Source organism: Panulirus ornatus, chromosome 34 (assembly GCF_036320965.1).
Source record: "Panulirus ornatus isolate Po-2019 chromosome 34, ASM3632096v1, whole genome shotgun sequence".
NCBI lineage: Eukaryota > Metazoa > Arthropoda > Malacostraca > Decapoda > Palinuridae > Panulirus > Panulirus ornatus.
This window is the reverse complement of record NC_092257.1, coordinates 18,018,770-18,041,633: the sequence shown is the minus strand read 5'-3', so window position 1 is coordinate 18,041,633 and position 22,864 is coordinate 18,018,770. Positions and strand designations below refer to the sequence as shown.

Genomic DNA, 22,864 nt, shown 5'->3' with positions numbered 1-22,864 from the left:
AGAAAACTGTGGTCCCTGTAAGACTTGTGTCATTTGCACAGCAGCACAATTACTGGGAAGGAAATGAAAGGGTGAAGACAAAGTTTAAAAATATCAAAGTGTGTTCCAAAGAACACTCAATTTGCCTGCTGTGCAGCAGAGTAAGTGGGCCTGAAACATGAGTGGATGTAAATACAGTGAGGAAAATACAAGAAAGATCTGTATGGTACATATCTATAAAGGTCATATGTTGAATCATGCTATAGTGCAACACTACCATCAAAGTAATAACAGAATAATAACCTATTATGAATTCTATAATAATTTTTTAGAATTAGAATATATAATCATGGAACAATGAAACCAAATACCAAGATAAATGCTGGGAAATTAGTAATACTGAACAGGTTTGCAGCTACTAAATATATTACCTTACCTGCCCTGGTTATGTGTACTACCACTGTAGCCTCCAGCACCTCTCATTCCATATCTGCTATTGCCGCTATAATCACCTCGACGATAGCTTCTACCTCCACGAGTATTAATTCCTCCACCTGGTCCTCCACGGTTGGTCCCAGACCTATTGGAATATAAAAGGGTCAAAGAAATTTATTGCATCAAAAAACATAAGTTATGAAATATGAAAAACTCTTTCTCTCAGGGAGAGTGTCCCTCTAGCCATGAATGGTCTCAGATCTCTGGGGTTTGAAACCTCTTAATCCTGTCTTGTTGAGGAAGCATCTGCCTTTCACTCTTCGTGAACCACCTACCTGGAAGTGAATGGCATGGCTTGGCTTGGGTCCACCAACTGACCAACCAGAAAACCCCAATAAGTAATAATATCATTGTCCCATAAATAATGACATCACTGCACCTAGGTCACCAGCCACAATACATCACATTTTTCTCAAAACACATTCGTCAACACACGTATTCACAAATCACCAACAGTTAAAGACTGGTATCTCAAAAATGTGGAAAAGGAAGGGTGGGAAGAGACAACTGAAAAATACTTATGGGACACTACCTTAGAGTTTTCTATACTTCAAAATATATACTTCTCTCCCGGGTCATAAGAATATACCAACCTTGAGGAGGATGGTTAGAGATAAACATCATCAAAAAAGAATATGTATAGCAAAAATATTACTGAAGGAGTTATCAAGAGTTCTCCCAAACTTAAAGATAAGTATTACTGACACATGAATTGATAAGTACCAAAGATTTTCCACTTAAACTACTCCAAGAGAAGCTTCTCAGAAAGGTCAACATTGAATGTTATCTTCCAAACTCATGGCCTCTGACATAAAAGCAAAAAAGGGTCCACAAAACTGAGACTCTTCAGAACTGTACCTTACTGATAAAAATTCTAAGATGCAGAATCTCTGATGAACAATATAATTCATCCAATTTTCACAAGCATAAGAGGCCTGGCAGTCTCTTCAGAACTGTACCTTAATTATAAAAATTCTAAGATTCAGAATCTCTGATGAATATAATTAATCCAATTTTCACCAGCATAAGGGGCCTGGCCTCCTCTCTTATGTATGCCCTTTTCAATTCCCTTTGCCTTTCTCCAATGACATCTTGAACAGTTTATCAAGTGATCTGTCAAGTACAACTGCAAACATCTTCAGCACATATGATGTAATTTCATCAGCACCATGAACTTGTATGGATAAAGACCCTTTTGTATTCTATTACTGATTTTTCTAGATATCTCAATGGTCTTTCAAACATCCTCACCATTCAGTTCCCAACACCTCTACATCACACTCTACAACCCTTCCCTGTGAATGCCTTAATCTGATCAATTACTCTTTAGCTGACAATTTACTCTAAATATATATGAAAAAGTTTTGAATTATCTACTACCTTGTTTACAATATTCTTTTTAAAGTTTCTTTGTTCCTCCTTTCTTATCCTGCTATATTTGTCCCTTGCTCTTTCCTATCTTATGAAAGCTGGCTGTTTGGGTGGATAATGATGTATACCTTCACCATAACACTTCTTGAAAATCCACTGCTTCTACTGAACCATCCTTCCCTCTCTTATTAATCTAACTCTGTACTTGAGGCTAGAGGTACCCATCTTCATACTCCTACATTGTGAAGCTCATGGAACCTTTCACCACAATGACCACGTTACTGACAACTGAACTCCATTTCCCAATTTTCTTTACCATAGAAAGTGTTCATACTTTCAACAATCTATGAGGCTATGCATATAGAAATTAAACAAGCATCAAATAAAAAAAAAAAGTTGAGAAAACTGCAGTTCAGGTTTTTCAACTTTTAAAATCCTACAACTTTTGACCCCAGCAATATATCTTGTTCATTTTTATCTTTTTCTGCAAATATAGCTAAACATGTAGATAATGTATCAATCTGAATGAAACATCATATAATATTCAAGTTAGAGGCGATTACATTGCTGTATGTCACATACTAATTCTTTTTTTTGCACTTGTCGTTTCCTGACTCAAGGCAGTGCTAGGAACAGACACAAAGCCCCTCACTTGTTCCCATCCACTCCCTAGCAGCCATGAATGATGGAACAAAACCAGAAATACAGATCCACTCCTAGGTCACAAAAACCATTCCATGGGTAATCCTGGCCACTTCATTTGCTCTGATTCAGCCCACTGACGGTACATCACTCCTAATGCCACAATGTTCCAATTCATTCCATTCCATGCACATCTTTCACCCATGTGAATATTCGAGTCACAATCCTTAGTAGGTGTGCCTGGCAACGCAGCATTTCTTGATATATATATATATATATATATATATATATATATATATAATGTGCTCAGTTGAAGCGTTTTGCCTAGATCAGAAATTGCAAAAAGCTGACCTTTAGGCTTTTTCTTCACCAGTTCTTGTTACTACCATGGAAATGCAAGAAACAGTGAACTAGTATGAAAGATAGTCAGAAAAATAATGCCAAAACCCCTTCATCTAAAACCACTACACCATCGAATGCCTCAAAATCAATGGAAATTTAATACACAAACTGGCAGAAGTAGAGGGAAAGATACCAAGATAAAGATGTAGGAAATAACCAGCCTGAAAAAGAGTTAAGATTTAATTATACACCAACAACCATTCCTGCATTCATAAAGAAGGCAAAGAAATTTACAAAGTACAAATGATTATGCATTACCTTCCCTTACAGAAGGGTCTTCGTTGAAAACTAAGCCCAAGATTCTACTATCCTGGAAGTTACGATTTCTCAAACAGAGTTATAAGCTAACCAAAAACATCATTACAGTTGCCACAAACTTCAAACATGTCTGAAAAAAAAGAAGACATACCTCCTCTGGTTGGCACCACCTGTTTTAGGTTGTGCATAATACTTCCTCTGCTTATAGCCAACCATCCTGAAATGAGTAAATATAAAACAAAATAAAAATCATAGAAAATATAATAAAAATCTGTACCATGGCCTGTGTCGGCTCTCTTTTCTACCTAAACCAGTAGTTGCTTGCAAAGTGAATTATCACAAACCCTAAACAGACCTATTTTAGATCAGGTAAAGTTAGGTTTCTCACTCAAATATTTTACCAAGCATTTCCTATTTTTGAGGCCCCACCCTTTTCTGCATGGAACAATATAAATCATATGCTTCTTCAACCAACCTTGAAACTAGCTTGGATCATTCTGCGGTTCATGTCAATGGCCATCTTCAGTTCAACCTCACCTTTGCACTACATGTTCACTACACCATGGTATCTATGTACTGCACTGTACTGTAGAATTACCAAATTGAGAAAAAAACAAACTGAACAACCATGAAAACCCTAAATTCTTTTCATCATTATTTACTTCAATCACAACAAACACACACTTGCAGCACAACACTAAATTCTCACCTTCAAAACACCCTAGAGAACACTGGCCTTTGACCTAACCCTTACAAGCCTATGATCAACACCACAAAGAAAAAGTTAAAAGCTACATTTACTAAACCCTTATCAGGTCAAAGGATATCTCCATCCAACCCTTATCTTCATTAGGCTCTTGATAACACAAGCCTCTGACTTGAACCTTACAGGCCAGGTCAAAGCCCATCTTCACTACATCCTAATCTTAATCCTAAAACCTAATCCTAAAACCTAAAACCACTGGCCTTTGATCTAACCCATTCAGTCCTTTGACCTGACCCATATGTATCAGATCGAAGGCGATCTTTTCTAAACCCTGCTTTTCAATAAATCCCTACCATAATGGACCACTGACCTGAACTGTAAGGCCATCATCACTAAACTACTACATTATAACCTTACATTCACTCCACCCTTGGCACAACAGGTTAGAAACACTATACAAATGTGAAGACGACTCCAACAGCTGGTGAAACATGTCAACACAATGCTGGTTTTAGCACTTACTGCTATCTTACCATCAAATGTCTTATTGTCTTTTTCATTTCACAAAATAGAAAAAAAATTATCTTTATTTCACTAAGTTATATATTGATGTTTTAGAGACCCATCTTGTGGGAGCACTAAAGCAAAATGAGCACATGCTGTTTGACAAATTTGTTTTTTATATCAAATACTGATATAGCATCTCTTATGAACACAATGTAAGGACCTTTTCTTTTTCACCTTCAACACTGTTTTCAATCTCCTAGAAACACAATGCAGGTAAATTTTTGGAACATCATGAGTTATCTGAATCCAGTATTGATTTCAGTGTATTTTAGTGCTAATGAAAAAAAAATATAAATGTGTGGAAGGCGAGAATGTTATCTTGGAGAGCAAAAAAGGGTATGTTTGAAGGAAGAGTGGTTCCAACAATGTAATATGGTTGTGAGGCATGGGCTATAGATAGAGTTGTGCAGTGGAGGGTGGATGTGTTGGAAATCATTCAAGGGAATCAAAAACAATTGGAAAATTGTTTCAACCAAACCAAACCTAACAAAACGGCTTGGTGGCCATCACAATAATAATACCTTTTCCTAAACCTAAAAGCAATACAAAGCTAAACTAGACTTGCGCATCCATAAACCTATGTAACAAATATACACGACATGATCCCCAAAGGTATTTTTGTAATCCTTTGAATCTATGGTACATAAAACATCTAAAACACTAGTAGTTTTTTTTATTCACAGCTTGTTTTGTTAAGGAGCTAAAACAGACTTTTACCTATCACTCAATATCCTATGCAAATAGCGATGCTGAACTATAGTACTTTTGGGGGGCAAATATACTAAAAGTGGCTTCTGACATGGTTACAACTCCTCTAATACTCTACCTTTCAGGCAGTGTGGGTTTAACCCACACTTCTTGTATATAACAAACTTCGCTGTACGTAAGACGGGAATACATGTTTTCAGGAGCACCCGATGATTTGCCGCACTGGCCCACATGCAACTTTTTTTTTTCATTTAAACACTAGATTAGGTTAGATAAGGTTAAGGTTGTCACCACGTCTAAAACTCATGTAATCTAACCTCACCTAGCCTTAAATTACATAAAAGGCCAGGGAGCCAATATTCAGGTGATCGCTTTCTCAAAACCTCACAACATGGATCTGGACCCGATTAATAAAATAAAATGTGATGGAGATGTTTGACTTTATTTCTCATCACATTATATACAAGACATTAGTGAACATGAAATCAGAAGTAGACACCGATTTTACCTTCTAGAAACTGAGTTCTGCCAATGCCCAAGTCTGCAAATTCAGGTTCTTCTTAGGTACACCCCAACGTCATTTATGTGTACGACTTGCCGATGGACCAATACAATGTTAACAACAATGGCGGCGTCACAACAACAAATTGTGAGTGGTATAGAATATAAAGTCTTACGGTACCTATAACGACTGTCTTTTATGAGCACTAGCTTATTATGTAATTTTGATCAATGAACTGTCGTACAAAAAAAAAGAGTAAACCCGAATTTTGTCTGTAGATAAAAAAAAAGTGAACCCATATGCAAAATGTTGAAACGCCTATTTGCTCAGATGAATAGACCTCATTTACAGGGTTTTTGATGTCTTCAAAGCAGCACTTACAAGCACTAACAAGGAAAGGATAGACTTGTTTGGAGACAAGTGTATCGTCAAGATAGCTCTCCTTTTCGTCCAACGACAATTATACAAGTTATACAACCTGTTGAAGGTGAATTTTCACTCGCAGTGTATACCCATGGAGGTAGAGTAGGGGAAATGATTAAAGTATTCAGACTATCTGATGAGCACTTCCTCTCTTTGATGATAAGATGAAAGAATTTAACTCGCTTACACCCAAAATGAGTAATTTACACATTGTAATGAATTCATATTGACCGAATGCACACCGTAACCTACTAATCCTTCAATTATTCTCTTATTTGTCAATTAAGATGTGAATTTCAGAATATTTTTTTGTTACTAACAATGCCTTCAAGTTTGGCACCATTTTGCGATTTTTTTTTCATTTTCCCTTGAGAGTAAGCACGTTCACGAGAATTAGAAATATATCAAATATTTCTGACGGGCTGATTGCGAATACATTTATACTTTGCAGTTATGAAGAACTCTACCTACTATTGGTTATATGATACTTGAGATACAAACCACTCCTAAGTTTCCCCACTACTATTTTCCTAAGAAAAAAAATATTTGTAACGCAGTGAAATTATAACTTAGGGAATTTACGAGGAAAAAAATCTCGGGAGAAATAATGAATACTCCCTTATGGTATCACCTTCAGTCAGCGCCGTTGCTCACAGTTCCATGTCAACTCTGTGGGTAATTGTCAGTAATATACTTAAAAAAAAAAATAGTCATGTTGCAAGGCATGGGCTATAGATAAGGTTGTGCGGAGGAGGGTGGATGTGTTGGAACTGATATGTTTTGAGAACAATATTTGGTGTGAGGTGGTTTGATCGAGTGAGTAATGAAGGTGTAAGAGATGTGGGGTAATAAAAAGAGTGTGGTTGAGAGAGAAGAGGGTGTATTGATTGAAATGTTTTGGTCACATGGGGAGTGAGGAGATTGACAAAGAGGATATATGTGTCACAGGTGGAGGGAACAAGAATTGGGAGACCAAATTGGACATGGAAGGATGGAGTGAAAAAGATTTTGAGCGATCAGGGTCTGAACGTACAGAAGGGCGAAAGGCCTGCAAGGAATAGAGTGAATTGGAACGATGTGATATACCGGGGTCGACGTGCTGTCAATGGATTGAGCCAGGGCATGTGAAGCATCTGGAGTAAAACATGTAAAGTTTTATGGGGCCTGGATGTGGGAAGGGAGATGTGGTTTTGGTGCATTACATGTGACAGATAGAGACAGTGTGAACGAATGTGGCCTTTGTTGTCTTTTCCTAGCCCTACCTGGCATGCACCCTGGGGGTGGGGGAGTTCTCTTTCATGTGTGGCGGGGTGGTGACAAGAATTGATAAAGGCAAGTATGAATATGTACATGTGCATACATGTCTGTGTATATGTATGTATACGTTGAAGTGTATAGGTGTGTATATGTGTGTGTGTGTGGGCATTTATGTATATGTCTGTGTATTTGGATGGGTTGGTCCATTGTTTTGTCTGTTTCCTTGCAAGAACATTATCTCAGAGAGCAAAAATGGGTATGTTTGAAGGAATAGTGGTTCCAACAATGTTATATGGTTGCGAGACATGGGCTGTAGATAGGGTTTTGCAGAGGAGGGTTGGTGTTTTGGAAATGAGATGTTTGAGGACAATATGTGGTGAGGTAGTTTGATTAAGTAATGAAAGGCGTAAGAGAGATTTGTGGTAATAAAAAGTGTGGTTGAGAGAGCAGAAGACGGTGTATTGAAATGGTTTGATCACATGGAGAGAATGAGTGAGGAAAGATTGACAAAGAGGATATATGTATCAGAGGTGGAGGGAACGAGAAGAGGGAGACCAAATTGGAGGTGGAAGGATGGAGTGAAAAAGATTTTGAGCGATTGGGGCCTGAACATGCAGGAGGGTGAAAGGCGTGCAAGGAATAGAGTGAATTAGAACGATGTGGTATATCGGGGTCAATGTGCTGTCAGTAGATTGAACCAGGGCATGTGAATCGTCTGGGGTAAACCATGGAAAGTTTTGTGGGGCCTGGATGTGGAAAGGGAGCTGTGGTTTCGGTGCATTACACATGACAGCTAGAGACTGAGTGTGAACAAATGTGGATTTTGTTGTCCTTTCCTAGAGCTACCTCACACACTTGAGGGGGGAGGGGGTTGTCATTTCATGTGTGACGGGGTGGTGACGGGAATGAATAAAGGCAGCAAGCATGAATTATGTACATGTGTATATATGTATGTGTCTGTGTGTGTATATAAATGTATACGTTGAAATGTATGGTATGTATATATGCGTGTGTGGACGTGCATGTGGGTGGGTTGAGCCATTCTTTTGTCCGTTTCCTTGCGCTACTTTGCTAACATGGGAGACAGCAATAAAGTATAATAAATATAATAATATATGTGTATATGAATGGTTGGGCCTTTCTTTGTTTCCTTGCACTACCTTGCTGATGCAGGAAACAGCAGTCAAGTATAACAGAAAAAAAATATAGTGTATAGAAATCCTGTATATGGTATGTCTCATTTCATACCACTGCTGCAAGTTAAGTATTTTGATTAACTTTCATCACATCCCTTCTTATATTCCTTCATTTTTTTTTTTTCATACTATTCGCCATTTCCCGCGATAGCGAGGTAGCGTTAAGAACAGAGGACTGGGCCTTGGAGGGAAATCCTCACCTGGCCCCCTTCTCTGTTCCTTCTTTTGGAAAATTAAAAAAAAAAAAAAAACATTCCTATGTTACAAAATATTCCCGGTACGAGTGATCATTTGAAACTGGGAACAATACTAACATAATTTCACTTACATCTTTTTTATTCACAGCTTGCAGTAATCAAGAACCTCTACTTTCCTTTCCCCTAACAAAGGATAATAAAAAAGCTTAAAACATTTCTTTTACTTCTTTACGTAAATCAAACTAAATTTAAGAAACGTACGGTATACAATAATCAACCTAATATTGCTAATCAGTGGCATCAAATGGCTACAGTTCAGCCACTTGCAAATACTTAAACTAGAATGACTCAATGCTCTCATCTACACTGGAAAAAAAAAAAAAAAAAAAAGCCTAATTTTCATCACTGTACCATTGAAAACCATGTTCATCATCTCACAATTAAGACAACTACTGTACAATTTCAGTAACGATGATGAATACTGATGCACAAAATTTTGAAAAGGGATGAATTCAAAATGCACTAGAGTATTCATTAATATCATTTAATCTGTTACAGCATATTTGCATATTCTAAAGACTCAATTAACAAAGACTTTCTTGACAACTTTTTAAATAAATTTTCTTTGAAACAGCAGTAATAACAAACTAATCATAATGTCTTCCCTTGCATTAGATGTAACAAAATATCACTAAGTATGAGCAAAACTGGGTCCTTTGAAACCCTACTTACTACCCCAAAATTATCCTAATTTTATTAGCAAATTCTGGGTTACAGCTCTCATGTACTTCTAAAAACTGAAGGTGTCACTTGCATTTCATTACTCCAATGCATTTATGGGGGTACAAATTTTTAATGCTGCATAAAGACTAAAGACACATAAACAGTTCAAAACATACAAAACCTTTGTGTTGTAGTTCAGCCTGACGAATCAAACTCGTCATGTCTTTGGATACTATACTTTCTTGGATAAACCGCCAAAAATTATATGACAAACTGTTTCACACATCTGCATTATATAGGATACAACATACTCAGATTTGTACAAAATATCTTTCCTTAAATTATGGATTTTTGAATGCAAAGTTGTTCTTAAGACACTAAAACAGTGTATCACATAAAACTGGATTATCAACCAATTAAAAAATCACATCCTTACAGTACATTGTTCACTCTGATTTCCAATCACATATCTAGTTTTTTATGAAGCGCCCCCGCCCTCTTCCTCTTCCCCTCCGACGAGATGCAGGTGCAATCTTCGGCTGTTCCTCAGTCTCTTGGATTACCTCCTCTTTCACTTCCTTGGCCTTTACTTCTTCTGGAGCTGATTCCTCAATGCGAACACTAAGTGAAGACAATTATGGTCAACCCAGTTATTCTATAGGCTTTACAGCACCTGCAGCACTATCGTAAATCTGCAGCTTTCTCTACATGTTTCCTAATTTTAGCAAAAATTACCTCACTTAGCTTACAATATCAGCATACTAACCTGAACTGCACAAAAGAAAAGCATGCACTATGTGATTACAATAATAGAAAAGATGTAAAAAATAAGGACATCCATGGTGTAGTGGTTAACATTCCTGACAGTGATGCATTCATGGCCCACCCATGGTTGAGCACATAGGTTCGAATCCTGGTTGCATCAAATGCTCCACACACAATCAAACAGTTCCTCCACCCTTAGGGGTTGGTCGACAAAATGGTTACATGACTTAGGCTAGTACATGAGGGACTTGTTATATGCTCTCATGTGCTATTCCTCCCTAAAAAAAGTATAGCTTGGAATGAATCATAAAATCACTATGCACAGCTGGAATCTATGATATGTGAGACATTACTCTTACTCCCTCTGTGTTCTTGTTATATGCTCTCATGTGCCATTCCTCCCTAAAAAAAAAGGGTCTAGCTTGGAATGAATCACAAAATCACTATCAATAGCTGGAATTTATGTTATGTGTGACATTAACTCTTGCTCCCTCTGTGGTACTCCTTTTGAATAGTGGTGATCTTGTAGAAATGAACTCCATGTGGTTAAGAAAAGGTGTCAGTTACAAAGGCTCTGGTGGCTAATTTGAGTGAGAAACTGTAGTCTAGAACAGTGTGCAAAAGGAAAAAGTTAAGAGCAAATGTTAATATGGGCTAGGTTTATTAACTTCAGTAGAGTTGAAGGACAAGGTATTTGGGATGTTAGTTTGCATGGAGAAAAACTGGAGGAAGTGAAGTGTTTTAGATATCTGGAAGTGGACTTAGCAGCAAATGGAACCATGGAAGCAGAAGTGAGTCACAGGGTGGGCGAGGGGGCAAAGGTTCTTGGAGCAATGAAAAATGTGTGGAATGATAGAATGCTATCTCGGAGAGCAAAAATGGATATGTTAGAAGGAACAGGGTTTCCAACAATGTTATATGGTTGAGAGGCATGGGCTATAGATAAGGTTGTACGGAGGAGGGTTGATGTGTTGGAAATGAAATGTTTGAGGACTATACGTGGTGTGAGGTAGATCTGATCAAGTAACTAATGAAAGTGTAAAAGAGATGTGGAAATAGAAAGAGTGTGGTTGAGAGAGCAGAAGAGGGTGTTGAAATGTTTCCCATGTCAGTGAGGTAGTGCCAGGAAAGACGAAGAATGGTCCATCCACTCATATACACATATATAAATAAACGCCCACACACACACACACACATATACATATCAACATATACACATATACATACAAAGACATACATAAATACAAATGCACATATTCATACTTGCTTGCCTTCATCCATTCCTGGTGCTACCCCACCCAACAGGAAACAGCATTGCTACCCCCTGCTTCAGCGAGGTAACACCAGGAAAACAGACAAAAAAAGGCTGGATTCGGTCACACTCAGTCTCTAGCTGTCATGAATAATGCACTGAAAACACACATCCCTATCCACATCCAGGCTCCACAGACCTTTCCATGGTTTACTCCAGATGTTTCACATGTCCTGGTCCAGTCCACTGACAGCACGTCGAATCCAGCACACCACATTGTTCCAATTCACTCTATTCCTTGCACACCTCTCAACCTCCTGAGTTCAGGCCCCAATTGCTCAAAATCTTTTTCACTCCATCATACTATTTTTTCATAGACATTCCCTATTTCCCACATTAGCTTGGCAGCATCAGGAACAGGGGACTGAGCGTTAGAGGGAATACCCTCACTTGGCCCTCTTCTCTGTTCTTTCTTTTGGAAAATTAAAAACGGGAGGGGAAGATTTCCCATCCCCCACTCCCTCTCCTTTAAGTTGCCTTTTATGACACACAGGGAATGCGTAGAAAGTATTCCTTCTTCCCTAAATATGCATATGTGCATGTATGGTGAAAAAGAGGACAAATGTGGGCTGGGGTGAGAGTATCACTAAATTTTAGGGAGAACAAAACGATGTTTTGGAAGGAGGTAAATAAAGTGCGTAGGACAATAGAACAAATGGGAACATCGGTGAAGGGGGCTAATGGGGAGGTAATAACAAGTAGTGGTGAAGTGAGAAGGAGTTGGAGTGAGTATTTTGAAGATTTGTCGAGTATTTGATGATAGGTGGCAGATATAGGGGTTTTGGTCAAGGTGGTGTGCTAAGTGAGAGGGTCAGGGAGAATGATTTGGTAAACAGAGAAGAGGTAGTGAAAGCTTTGCAGAAGATGAAAGCTGGCAAGATGGTGGGTTTGGATGGTATTGCTGTGGAATTCATTAAAGAAGGGGATGATTGTGTTGTTGACTGCTTGGGAAGGATATTCAATGTATGTATGGTTCATGGTGAAGTGCCTGAGGATTGGTGGAATGCATGCATAGTGCCACTGTACAAAGGCTAAGGAGATAAAGGTGAGTGTTCAAGTTACAGAGGTATAAGTTTAATGAGTACTCCTGGGAAATTAAATGGGAGGGTATTGATTGAAAGGGTCAAGGCATGTACAAAGCATCAGATTGGAGAAGAGCAGTGTGGTTTCAGAAGTGGTAGAGGAAGTGTGGATTTGTATGTAACATTTATGGATTAGGTGTTTGCTTTAAAGAATGTATGTAGGAAAAACTTAGAAAAACAAATGGATTTGTAAGCAGCATTTATGGATCTGGAGAGGGCACATGATAGAGTTGATAGAGATCCTTTGTGGAAGGAATCAAAAGTATATGGTGTGGGAGGCAAGTTGCTAGAAGCAGTGAAAAGTTTTTATCGAGGATGTAAGGCATGTGTACAAGTAGGAAGAGAGGAAAGTGATTGGTTCTCAATGTATGTTGGTTTGCCGCAGGGGTGCGTGATGTCTCCATGGTTGTTTAATTTGTTTATGGATGGGGTTGTTAGGGAGGTGAATGCAAGAGTTTTGGAGAGAGGGGCAAGTATGCAGTCTGCTGTGGATGAGAGGGCCTGGGAAGTGATTCAGTTGTTGTTCGCTGATGGTACAGCGCTGGTGGCTGATTTGGGTGAGAAACTGCAGAAGCTGGTGACTCAGTTTGTAGTGTGAGAAAGAAGAAAGCTGAGAGTAAATGTGAATAAGAGCAAGGTTACTGGGTTCAGTAGGGTTGAGGGACAAGTCAATTAGGAGGTAAATTTGAATGGAGAAAAACTGGAGGAAGTGAAGTGTTTTAGATATCTGGAAGTGGCTTTGGCAGTGGATGGAACCACAGAAGCAGAAGTGGTCACAAGGAGGGGGAGGGGGGCGAAAGTTCTGGGAGCACTGAAGAATGTGTGGAAGGCAAGAACATTATCTTGGAAAGCAAAAATGGCTATGTTTGAAAGAATAGGGGTTCCAACAATGTTATATGGTTGTGAGGCATGGGCTATAGATGAGTTGTGTGGAGGAGGGTGGATGTGATGGACATGAGATGTTACATGTGGTGTGAGGTGGTTTGATCGAGTAAGTAATGAAAGGGTTAGAGGATGTGTAGAAATAAAAAGAGCGTGGTTGAGAGAGCAGAAGAGGGTGTTTTGAAATGGTTTGGGCACATGGAGAGAATGAGTGAGGAAAGATTGACCAAGAGGATATATGTGTCAGAGGTGGAGGGAATGAGGATAAGTGGGAGACCAAATTGGAGGTGGAAGGATGGATTGAAAAAGATTTTGAGCGATTGGGGCCTGAACATGCAGGAGGGTGAAAGGCGTGCAAGGAATAGAGTGAATTGGAATGATATGGTATACTGGGGATGATGTGCTGTCAATGGATTGAACCAGGGCATGTGAAACATCTGGGGTAAACCATGGAAAGTTTTGTTGGGCCTGGATGTGGAAAGGGAGCTGTGGTTTCGGGCATTATTACATGACAGCTAGAGACACTGAAGTGTATAGGTATGCATATGTGCATGTGTGGACGTGTATGTATATACATGTGTATGTGAGTAGGCTGGGCCATTCTTTCATCTGTTTCCTTGTGCTACCTTGCTAACATGGGAGACAGCGACAAAGTATAATAAATGAAATAAAATATATATATGTGTGTGTGTATATGAGTGGATGAGCCATTCTTCATGTTTCCATACATGCACATATACATACATATACATTTACATATCAACATATATATTATTTATTTATATTTATTATACTTTGTCGCTGTCTCCCACGTTAGCAACATAGCGCAAGGAAACAGACCAAAGAATGGCCCAACCCACCCACATACACATGTATATAACTAAATGCCCAAACATGCACATATAAATACATACATACACATACATACACAGACATATACATACATATATACACATGTAAATATTCATACTTGTTTGCCTTACATCCAATCCTGGCGTTACCCTGCCCCACAGGAAACAGCATCACTACCTCCTGCTTCAGTGAGGTAGAGCAAAGAAAAGACAAAAATAAAGGCCATATCCATTCACATTCAGTCTCAAGCTGCCATGTGTAATGCAATGAAACCAATGCTCCCTATCCATATCCAGTCCCCACAGACCTTTCCTTGGTTTACCCCAGACGTTTATTATGCCCTAGTTCAGTCCATTGGCAGCATGTTGACCCCAGTATACCACATCGTTCCAACTCACTCTATTCCTTGCACGCCTCTCACCCTCCCTCATGTTCACAGCCCGATCGCTCAAAATCTTTTTCACTCCATCCTTCCACCTCCAATTTGGTCTCCTGCTTCTTCTTGTTCCTTCCACTTCTGACACATATAGCCTCCTACAAAACACATGCATACTGAATTGAGTTTTATACATCACCCTTTCAAGCATACATGATACCACACTCCTCATATATACATGAAACACACACTCATATTTAATGCTTGGGACATCACCCATCCCTACAACACTAATTCAACACCTCCCAAGACTCTTCATGCCCATGATGCAACTACCACAATGATGGCACTATAAACTTACAGCTCAACTGCCTAACTCAAGTCGCCCACACATCAATACAATTTATGAGCTAAAGTCCCATCCAGTGGGCATAGCCAGTTTACCAAGTAGTGTGAGAACCTTACAGAAGGGTCTACTGTAGCAGGAAGTAAGCACACATGAGACACAAGTTTAGAGAAGATGGTGGGAGTGTTGGAAAAGAATGTGGTATGAGGAAGGCTAATCAAATAAGAAATGATAGCATGATGCAGGAAGGCAAGCATATGTTCTCCATGGGTAACTAAATTCTATTTTTCTTTCTCTACATAAACAATTGTGCTGGTAACATAAAAAAATTCATTACTGTACTAAAGTGTAAATACAAATGCAAAATAAAATCACAGGTAAAATTTTGATAACTTTCTACCTGAAAGAATCTTGTGCAGTGATTAACTTTATTAAACCAAATATTCTTCATTAGTTAGTTCGTCACTTATGCAACCCAAAACCATTTCTAAGAGGGCTACTAAGGGATCAGGGTTAGGTGGGTTCCTTGGGGATGGGAAAGTCTTCAACAATGATGTACTTCTTTCTATTCACTATCAATGATACAGCCACAGAGGGTCATTTCTTGCTCGAAGTCTTACTACTTGCTTGTGGAATCCAGAAATGTCCATTCTTCAATACTCATCCACAAACATATTGGTTTAAAATCGAGTTGACTTACCTGCTTTCAACATCATCTTGCTGCTCAGACCCTTCTTCAGCCTGTTCCACGTCTTCTCTTTCATCCTTAAATAAGAATATCAAACATAAAGATTAGTGAAAGCAAGAAGTGGTCAGTCACAAACAGAGACCTAGCAGTAAAAAAATTCTTTTATGAACTGGGGTGTTTAGTGTATGTATGCAAATATGAGATGGGATAACTAAGGAAATCTGCAAGCACATACAAGTTTATCCAACCCCAAGCCGGGATGGAAATCTGTGGAAACTTTTGACCAGAACTAATGGCTGGTCCACACTGCATGAAACTGTGTACTGATGGTGTGTGGATATAACTAGCATCATGTATAAAGGCCCCACAGACCTTTCTACGGTTTTCCTCAAGTGCTTCATATGCCCTGGTTCAGCCCATTGACACCATGGCATCCCCTGTATTCCTGATTGCTCCAACTTGCACATTTAGCAACCTCCTGAGCATTCAAACATTGAGCCTTCAAAGCATCTTTCACTCCAGCCTTCCACCTCCTCCTTGGCTTCCCCCTTTTCCTCGTTCCTTCTACTTCTGGCATGTACACCTCTTTCGATCATCCTTTCATCACTCATCCTATACATATGTCCAAACCATTTCAGCACATTCTCTTCAGCTTTCTCAAACATAATCCACTTATTAATACATCTCTCTCAAACCCTATTATTTCTTGCTTGATTAATCATCCTCACACCACATATTGTCCTCATAAAATTCTTTACAGTTTTGTCCAAGGCTCATGCTTCACATCCATACAGCACTGACGGGAAAACTGTTCCATCAAACATATCCACCTTTGCCCTTAAAAAAAAATAGCAACCATACTTCCTACTTATTACTCGAAAGACAAAGACTATTGCCTCTCCTTCCACCCTAGAGCTCACTTCAGCTCATTTGGTTCCATTCTCTGACATATCCACCTGAGGTATCTAAAACACTCCACTTCTTCAAAGTTCTTTCAATTCAACCTCACACTAAATAACCTGTCTTTTTTCACTGCTAAACTGAATGACTAAATAACCTTCTCCTTTAACACAATCTCCTAAACTCAGGCACCAGCACTTAAAGTTTATCTCTAAACTCTACCACCAGCACTGTGTCATCAGCAAACAAATGACTCACCTCCCAGGGAAAACCCTCATGCTCAACAGACCGCATTGCTGCTCCTTCTCCAAGGCCATTGCATTTACTGCCCTCATCACAATCATAAACAAATTAAATAGCCATGGTGACATCACACATCCATGAGACAGACCATCCTTCACCTGAAGCCACTCAGCCTCCTTTCTACCTCAATTGCCCACATGCCTTACTCTCTTGATAAAAACTCACTAAAAAAAAAGATTTACAAACACTGCATATTTGTTAAAATAATGCCCAAGGATTATGACTTAAGTACTGCATGTATGTGACGTGAAGCAGAGAAAAGGTCTTGGGTTAGAGCTAATCTAGTTGAGAAAAGTCCCACAGAACGTGCATGAAAATGTATTACTTAAAATTAACTACAAACATGACTGCATCATTTCATCTCTTTGTATCACTGCAATTACATCTACATGGCTCTTATCACTAACCGATTCATTGGCTAAAACCTCTTCCTTGCCAGCAACATTGGCAGTTTCACCACTTGTGTCAACATCTTCTTCATCTACAGTGTCATCCACACTTTCAGTGTTATTAATGTCTTCGACACTTACTTCTCCAGTACTACCCTGCTCATCACTGCTCTGAACTACTGCTTCTTCCTCTTCCTGCTTTTCCTCCTGCTGTTTCTCATCTTTCTGTTTATTTTTCTCCTCCTTTTTCCCTTTGGTATTTTTGAATTCCTAAAATATATAAAATGTCATAAATTGTAAAATGTGTTCAACAAATTAATCTGACAATCTCTTCAATATTGAATTGTCTTGCAGTTAAACATGGGAACAAAAACAGAACCTTCATTAGTTATTTCTATTATCAATAATCTTAACTTCAGTTGTAACAACACTAATAATAATATCATCTTATGTCACATCAACAATCTTAAATTCCAAATAACAGCAAAATTTAAAATATCATATAACCCAAACTTTAAATATCGTTTTATAATTCCAAATAACAGCAATACTAATTACAGCATTTATAAATCTTAAATGTTGGTTCTTAAAGATGAATATGTATTAGATATACATTTGTGTAATGTATTGCTTTGACACCTCTTTTCTTTATTCTAGACCTCAATCATGTTGATTTTTCATGCATATCAAAGAGGAGCAACTCAAGAAAAACTACAGTATTTATTTTCTTTACCATCTACCTATATTTCAAGTCTAATAATAATGCAAATGACATCTATTAACCACTCATCTAGCTCATGGTTAGCCGTGGCAATCCCCTTGAAGGGAGTTCCTGGGGGAATGGACATCAGAGATATAGACAAATAGACAGATAGATAGATAGATGTGCTGTCAATGGATTGAATCAGGGCATGTGAAGCATCTGGGGTAAACCATGGAAAGTTCTGTGGGGCCTGGATGTGGAAAGGGAGCTGTGGTTTCGGGCATTATTATATGACAGCTAGTGACTGAGTGTGAATGAATGGGGCCTTTGCTGTCTTTTCCTAGCGCTACCTCGCACACATGAGGGGGAGGGGGATGTTATTCCATGTGTGGCGAGGTGGCTATGGGAATAAATAAAGGCAGACAGTATGAATTATGTACATGTGTATATATGTATATGTCTGTGTGTGTATATATATGTGTACAATGAGATGTATAGGTATGTATATTTGCGTGTGTGGACGTGTATGTATATACATGTGTATGGGGGTGGGTTGGGCCATTTCTTTCATCTGTTTCCTTGCGCTACCTCACAAACACGGGAGACAGCGACAAAGCAAAATAAATAAATAAAATAGAACAATTAACCTTTTGTGTGCAATGATAGGGAAGCTGCATTGTCCTCCTCTCCAATGCAGCTTTGGGAAGAATAAATATATTTTGACTGGTAATGAACAAGAGCACTTATTACAAAACCTGTTCAATTCATTTGTGGTACACTGGACCCCTGTTCATTTGTTATTTGGCTTAAATCTACCAAGTCTGCTGATCATGAATAAATGGGAAAGATTTTCAATAATATAAATAAAGCATACACAAGTAAAAAAAAAATTCAAATTAATATATGAAAAGGTTTCAGAATTTCAAATGGTAGGTTTATCAGGTATACCTATCCTTTGAAGTATGGAAAATTTGACCACAACTCAAGTTCTCTAATTCAAAACATATTTTCCTACTGGCTTCTATCTATCTGTATCTTTGACATCCATTCCCTTAGGGAACTTACATTAAGGGGCTGAACACGACAAAAGTCTCTACCTATCCCTGTCGTTATGTGCATCCCTCGTATACGCCATTCCATCCTTTCTTCCACATCTCTCTCCTACCAGAACTCTTCCACTCTATTTCCCAATGTCACAGATGGTCTTCCTCACACATCAACCCCTTTAATTGCACTATCATACACTTTAATATATCTTTGATGCCTGTTCCCCTCTGGAACTCCCTCAAGGGGGTGGCCTCAGAAATAGTCTTCATAACTCTCCTTGTAAAATCCGTTTTGCAATCTTTCTATGTGGCACTGGCTTCCTTAGTACAATTAGAGATACATGTCTACAAACAAAAATTCTTCCCCTGACCAAGATAAAATTACAACCAAGACATTTATTGAGGTACACTACCTGAAATATGAAATCATACCATAGATTATGTACTAACATTTCATTAAAGTGTAAAATTATTTTGGTAAGAATATTTCATACTGTACTGAAAAAAAACTGTGGTGAGTGGTGCTGGAGGATGGTGATGGGGGGGTTATAGGAAGGGAAGAGAAGGGCAGCAGAAGCATCTGGTTTCCTTAAAATATTGTCATTATTATCATCTATGGGTGTCTCTACCTGATGAAATTCTACAATGGTAAGGTTTCATCATTAGGAAAAATGTTGTGCATATTTCCAATTTCTGAGTTTCAGCAGCTTTTGGTTTTGAGATTTAGTGTGACAGTCAGTCTGCTTTGCATCCTCCTGTTTCTCCTTGTTAAAATTCTCAGGAGCAGAATGTTAGGTCATGCAGCCTTCTTGTCAATAAGGACCATTACCTGTATTAGACTGTAAAATCTCTTCCAACACTTGTAATACCACTCATTTTAAAAAGGTTAATTGGATAAGAATACGTGTGGAGTGGTATAGTGAGTGAAACATAATACTTTGAGATGATTTGGGAATGTGGAAAGACTGTAAGATGGAGAGTTTACAAGAGTATGTGATAATACAATTAAAGGGGTGGTGGAAGAGGAAGACCACCTATGACAAAGGAGGGTAGAGGGCAGAAGACTTTCATTACTTACTTGATCAAACCACCTCACACCACATATTGTCCTCAAACATCTCATTTCCAACACAACCACCCTCCTCCGCACAACTCTATCTATAGCCCATGCCTCACAACCATATAGCATTGTTGGAACCACTATTCCTTCAAACATACCCATTTTTGCTTTCTGAGGTAAAGTAATTGCCTTCCACACATTTTTCAACACTCCCAGAACTTTTGCCCACTTCCCCACCCTGTGACTCACTTCCACTTCCATGGTTCCATCTGCTGCCAAATCCACTTCCAGGTATCTAAAACACTTCACTTCCTCCAGTTTTTCTCCATTCAAACTTACCTCCAAATCGACTTGTCCCTCAACCCTACTGTACCTAATAACCTTGCTCTTATTCACATTTACTCTCAGCTTTCTTCTTTCACAAACTTTACCAAACTCGGTCACCAGCTTCTGCAATTTCTTACCCGAATCAGCCACCAGCACTGAATCATCAGTGAATATGTGTATGTGTATATATGTATATGTCTGTGCATGTGCATGTTGATGTGTATATGTATGTGAATGGGCATTTATGTATATATATATATGTGTACACAAGTGGATAGGCCATTATTGTCAATTTCCTGGCGTTACCTAGATGACGCTGGAAACTGATCAAGTATGACAAACAAAATAAATAAATAAATACACATATAATTCATTTATTTATTATACTTTATCGCTGTTTCCTGCATCTGCGAGGTAGCACCAGGAAACAGACGAAGAATGGCCCATCCACTCACATACACATATATATACACAGACACCCATACATGCACATATACATACATATACAAATAAACATATACATGCACATACATATCAACATATACATAGACATACACATATTCATACTTGTTTGCCTCCATCCATTCCTGTCACTACCTACCACACAGGAAATAACATCCCCCCCACACCCATTCAGCGAGATAGGTCCAGCAAAAGACAAACAAGGCCATATTCGTTCACACTCAGTTTCTAGCTGTCATGTGTAATGCACCGAAACCACAACTCCCTATCAACATCCAGGCCCCACAGACCTTTCCATAGTTTACCCTACACCTTTCACATGCCCTGCTTCAGTCCACTGACAGCATGTCGACCCCAGTAAACCACATCATTCCAATTCACTCTATTCCTTGCACGCCCCTCACCTTCCTACATGTTCGGGTCCTGATCATTCAAAATCTTTTTCACTCCATCCTTCCACCTTTAACTTGGTCTCCCGCTTGTTCTTGTTCCCTCTACCTCTGACACATATATCTTCTTTGGAGAAAATGTGATCTTCATAGCATATGAAACTTATATCTTTCTTTCTTTCATACTATTCGCCATTTCCCGCGTTAGCAAGGTAGCGTTAAGAACAGAGGACTGGGCCTCTGAGGGAATATCCTCACCTGGCCTCGTTCTCTGTTCCTTCTTTTGGAAAATCAAAAAAAATGAGAGGGGAGGATTTCCAGCCCCCCGCTCCGTCCCCTTTTAGTCGCCTTCTACGACACGCAGGGAATACGTGGGAAGTATTCTTTCTCCCCTATCCCCAGGGATATATGAAACTTATATATAACAGAAAAAAATATCCAATAGCAAATCTACCATAGTGGTAACTCAAGGAAAGCTATATTTTAAAATAAGTCGATGTAATATCACTAGTTTTACTAGAGACTACAAAATAAGTAAATGACAAGGAAATGAATTTAGAAATATGTGTGTGTGGAATAAGTTTCATAGTAATAAGTGTGTGTGTGAGGAATAAGTGTCACAATTACCAAAATTATGCACCTTCATATGAAAATCTAACAATATATCTAAAAATCAATGCATGCACAAGTTTTTTATGAAGAGAAACTTCCAAAACAAAAAACATAAGTAATTACTAACCATTTCCTCTGCCATGTCAGTATCATCTTTGTCCTTTGTTTGTGACTTTTCTTCACTATCTTTATTAGTATCTTTACTTATGTCCACATCTGCATCGTCTAAAACTTCATCAATACTTTCTGTATTATCTGCATCCTCAGGACTTTTTTGTTCCTTGTCATCCTTCTCATCACTGGTCTGTTTCACTTCACCATTGGTTTCCATCATTTCAACATCTTCTTTCTGTTTCTTTTCCTCTTGTTTTTCTTCTTCTTGCTGTTTCTTTTTCTCTTCTTGCTTTTTCTTTCTCTCAATATTCTTCATTTCCTTGAAAAATGTAAACAAAGTTAAATAAATTCTTTCACTCACATTACAATAATGACTTATTTGCTGTATAATCTTTTTTTTTAATACCAAACTGCTTCTCCTGCCTTTGTGAGGTGTCATGAAAAATTAAGAATGGCCTCATATGCACATATCCACTCTCTTACTGTTGTGTATAATGTACAGGAATGACAGCCCTTCATCCACAGTTAAGACCCACATTATTCCATGATTTACCTTGTCCACTTCATACGACCTGGTTCAGCTCAGTGATCCCATTCATTCTATCTCAGGCATGCCTCTTATCCACCTAAATGTTTATGCCCCAATACCCTAAAGTCTCCACACACTACCTCCTTTCTTTTTAATATCCTTCCTGGTCTGCCCCTTTCTGTATCTCCCTGTACTTCTAACATGTAGATCCTCTTCATTTGTCTCTGCCCTTCTCCCTATCTCCCTCTACTTCTAACATGTAGATACTCTTCATTTGTCTCTGCCCTTCTCCCTATCTCCC

At 38.6% G+C, this 22,864-nt stretch overlaps 2 protein-coding genes across 6 annotated transcripts in view; both read right to left on the bottom strand.

Moving 5' to 3' along the window:
• LOC139759962 (uncharacterized) overlaps positions 1-5,783 on the bottom strand; it is a 73,448-nt gene extending 67,665 nt beyond the window's left edge. For 2 of the 3 annotated variants that reach the window (XM_071682666.1, XM_071682667.1), the window contains exons 1-3: positions 5,637-5,772; positions 3,299-3,364; positions 416-559 (exon numbers count right to left, since the gene is read on the bottom strand). In XM_071682666.1, the coding sequence (XP_071538767.1) occupies positions 416-559; positions 3,299-3,363 (209 nt within the window). In that variant the 5' untranslated portion in view covers position 3,364; positions 5,637-5,772. Of the gene's footprint in view, positions 1-415; positions 560-3,298; positions 3,365-5,636 lie in introns of all 3 variants that reach the window. The other variant, XM_071682668.1, reaches the window with a different exon arrangement.
• Positions 5,784-9,231: 3,448 nt separating this feature from the next.
• The window catches only part of LOC139759961 (uncharacterized), a 74,749-nt gene continuing 61,116 nt past the window's right edge, over positions 9,232-22,864 (bottom strand). For 2 of the 3 annotated variants that reach the window (XM_071682663.1, XM_071682664.1), the window contains exons 11-14: positions 22,048-22,353; positions 17,340-17,591; positions 15,742-15,806; positions 9,760-10,047 (exon numbers count right to left, since the gene is read on the bottom strand). In XM_071682663.1, coding sequence (XP_071538764.1) covers positions 9,897-10,047; positions 15,742-15,806; positions 17,340-17,591; positions 22,048-22,353 — 774 coding nt within the window. In that variant the 3' untranslated portion in view covers positions 9,760-9,896. Of the gene's footprint in view, positions 10,048-15,741; positions 15,807-17,339; positions 17,592-22,047; positions 22,354-22,864 lie in introns of all 3 variants that reach the window. The other variant, XM_071682665.1, reaches the window with a different exon arrangement.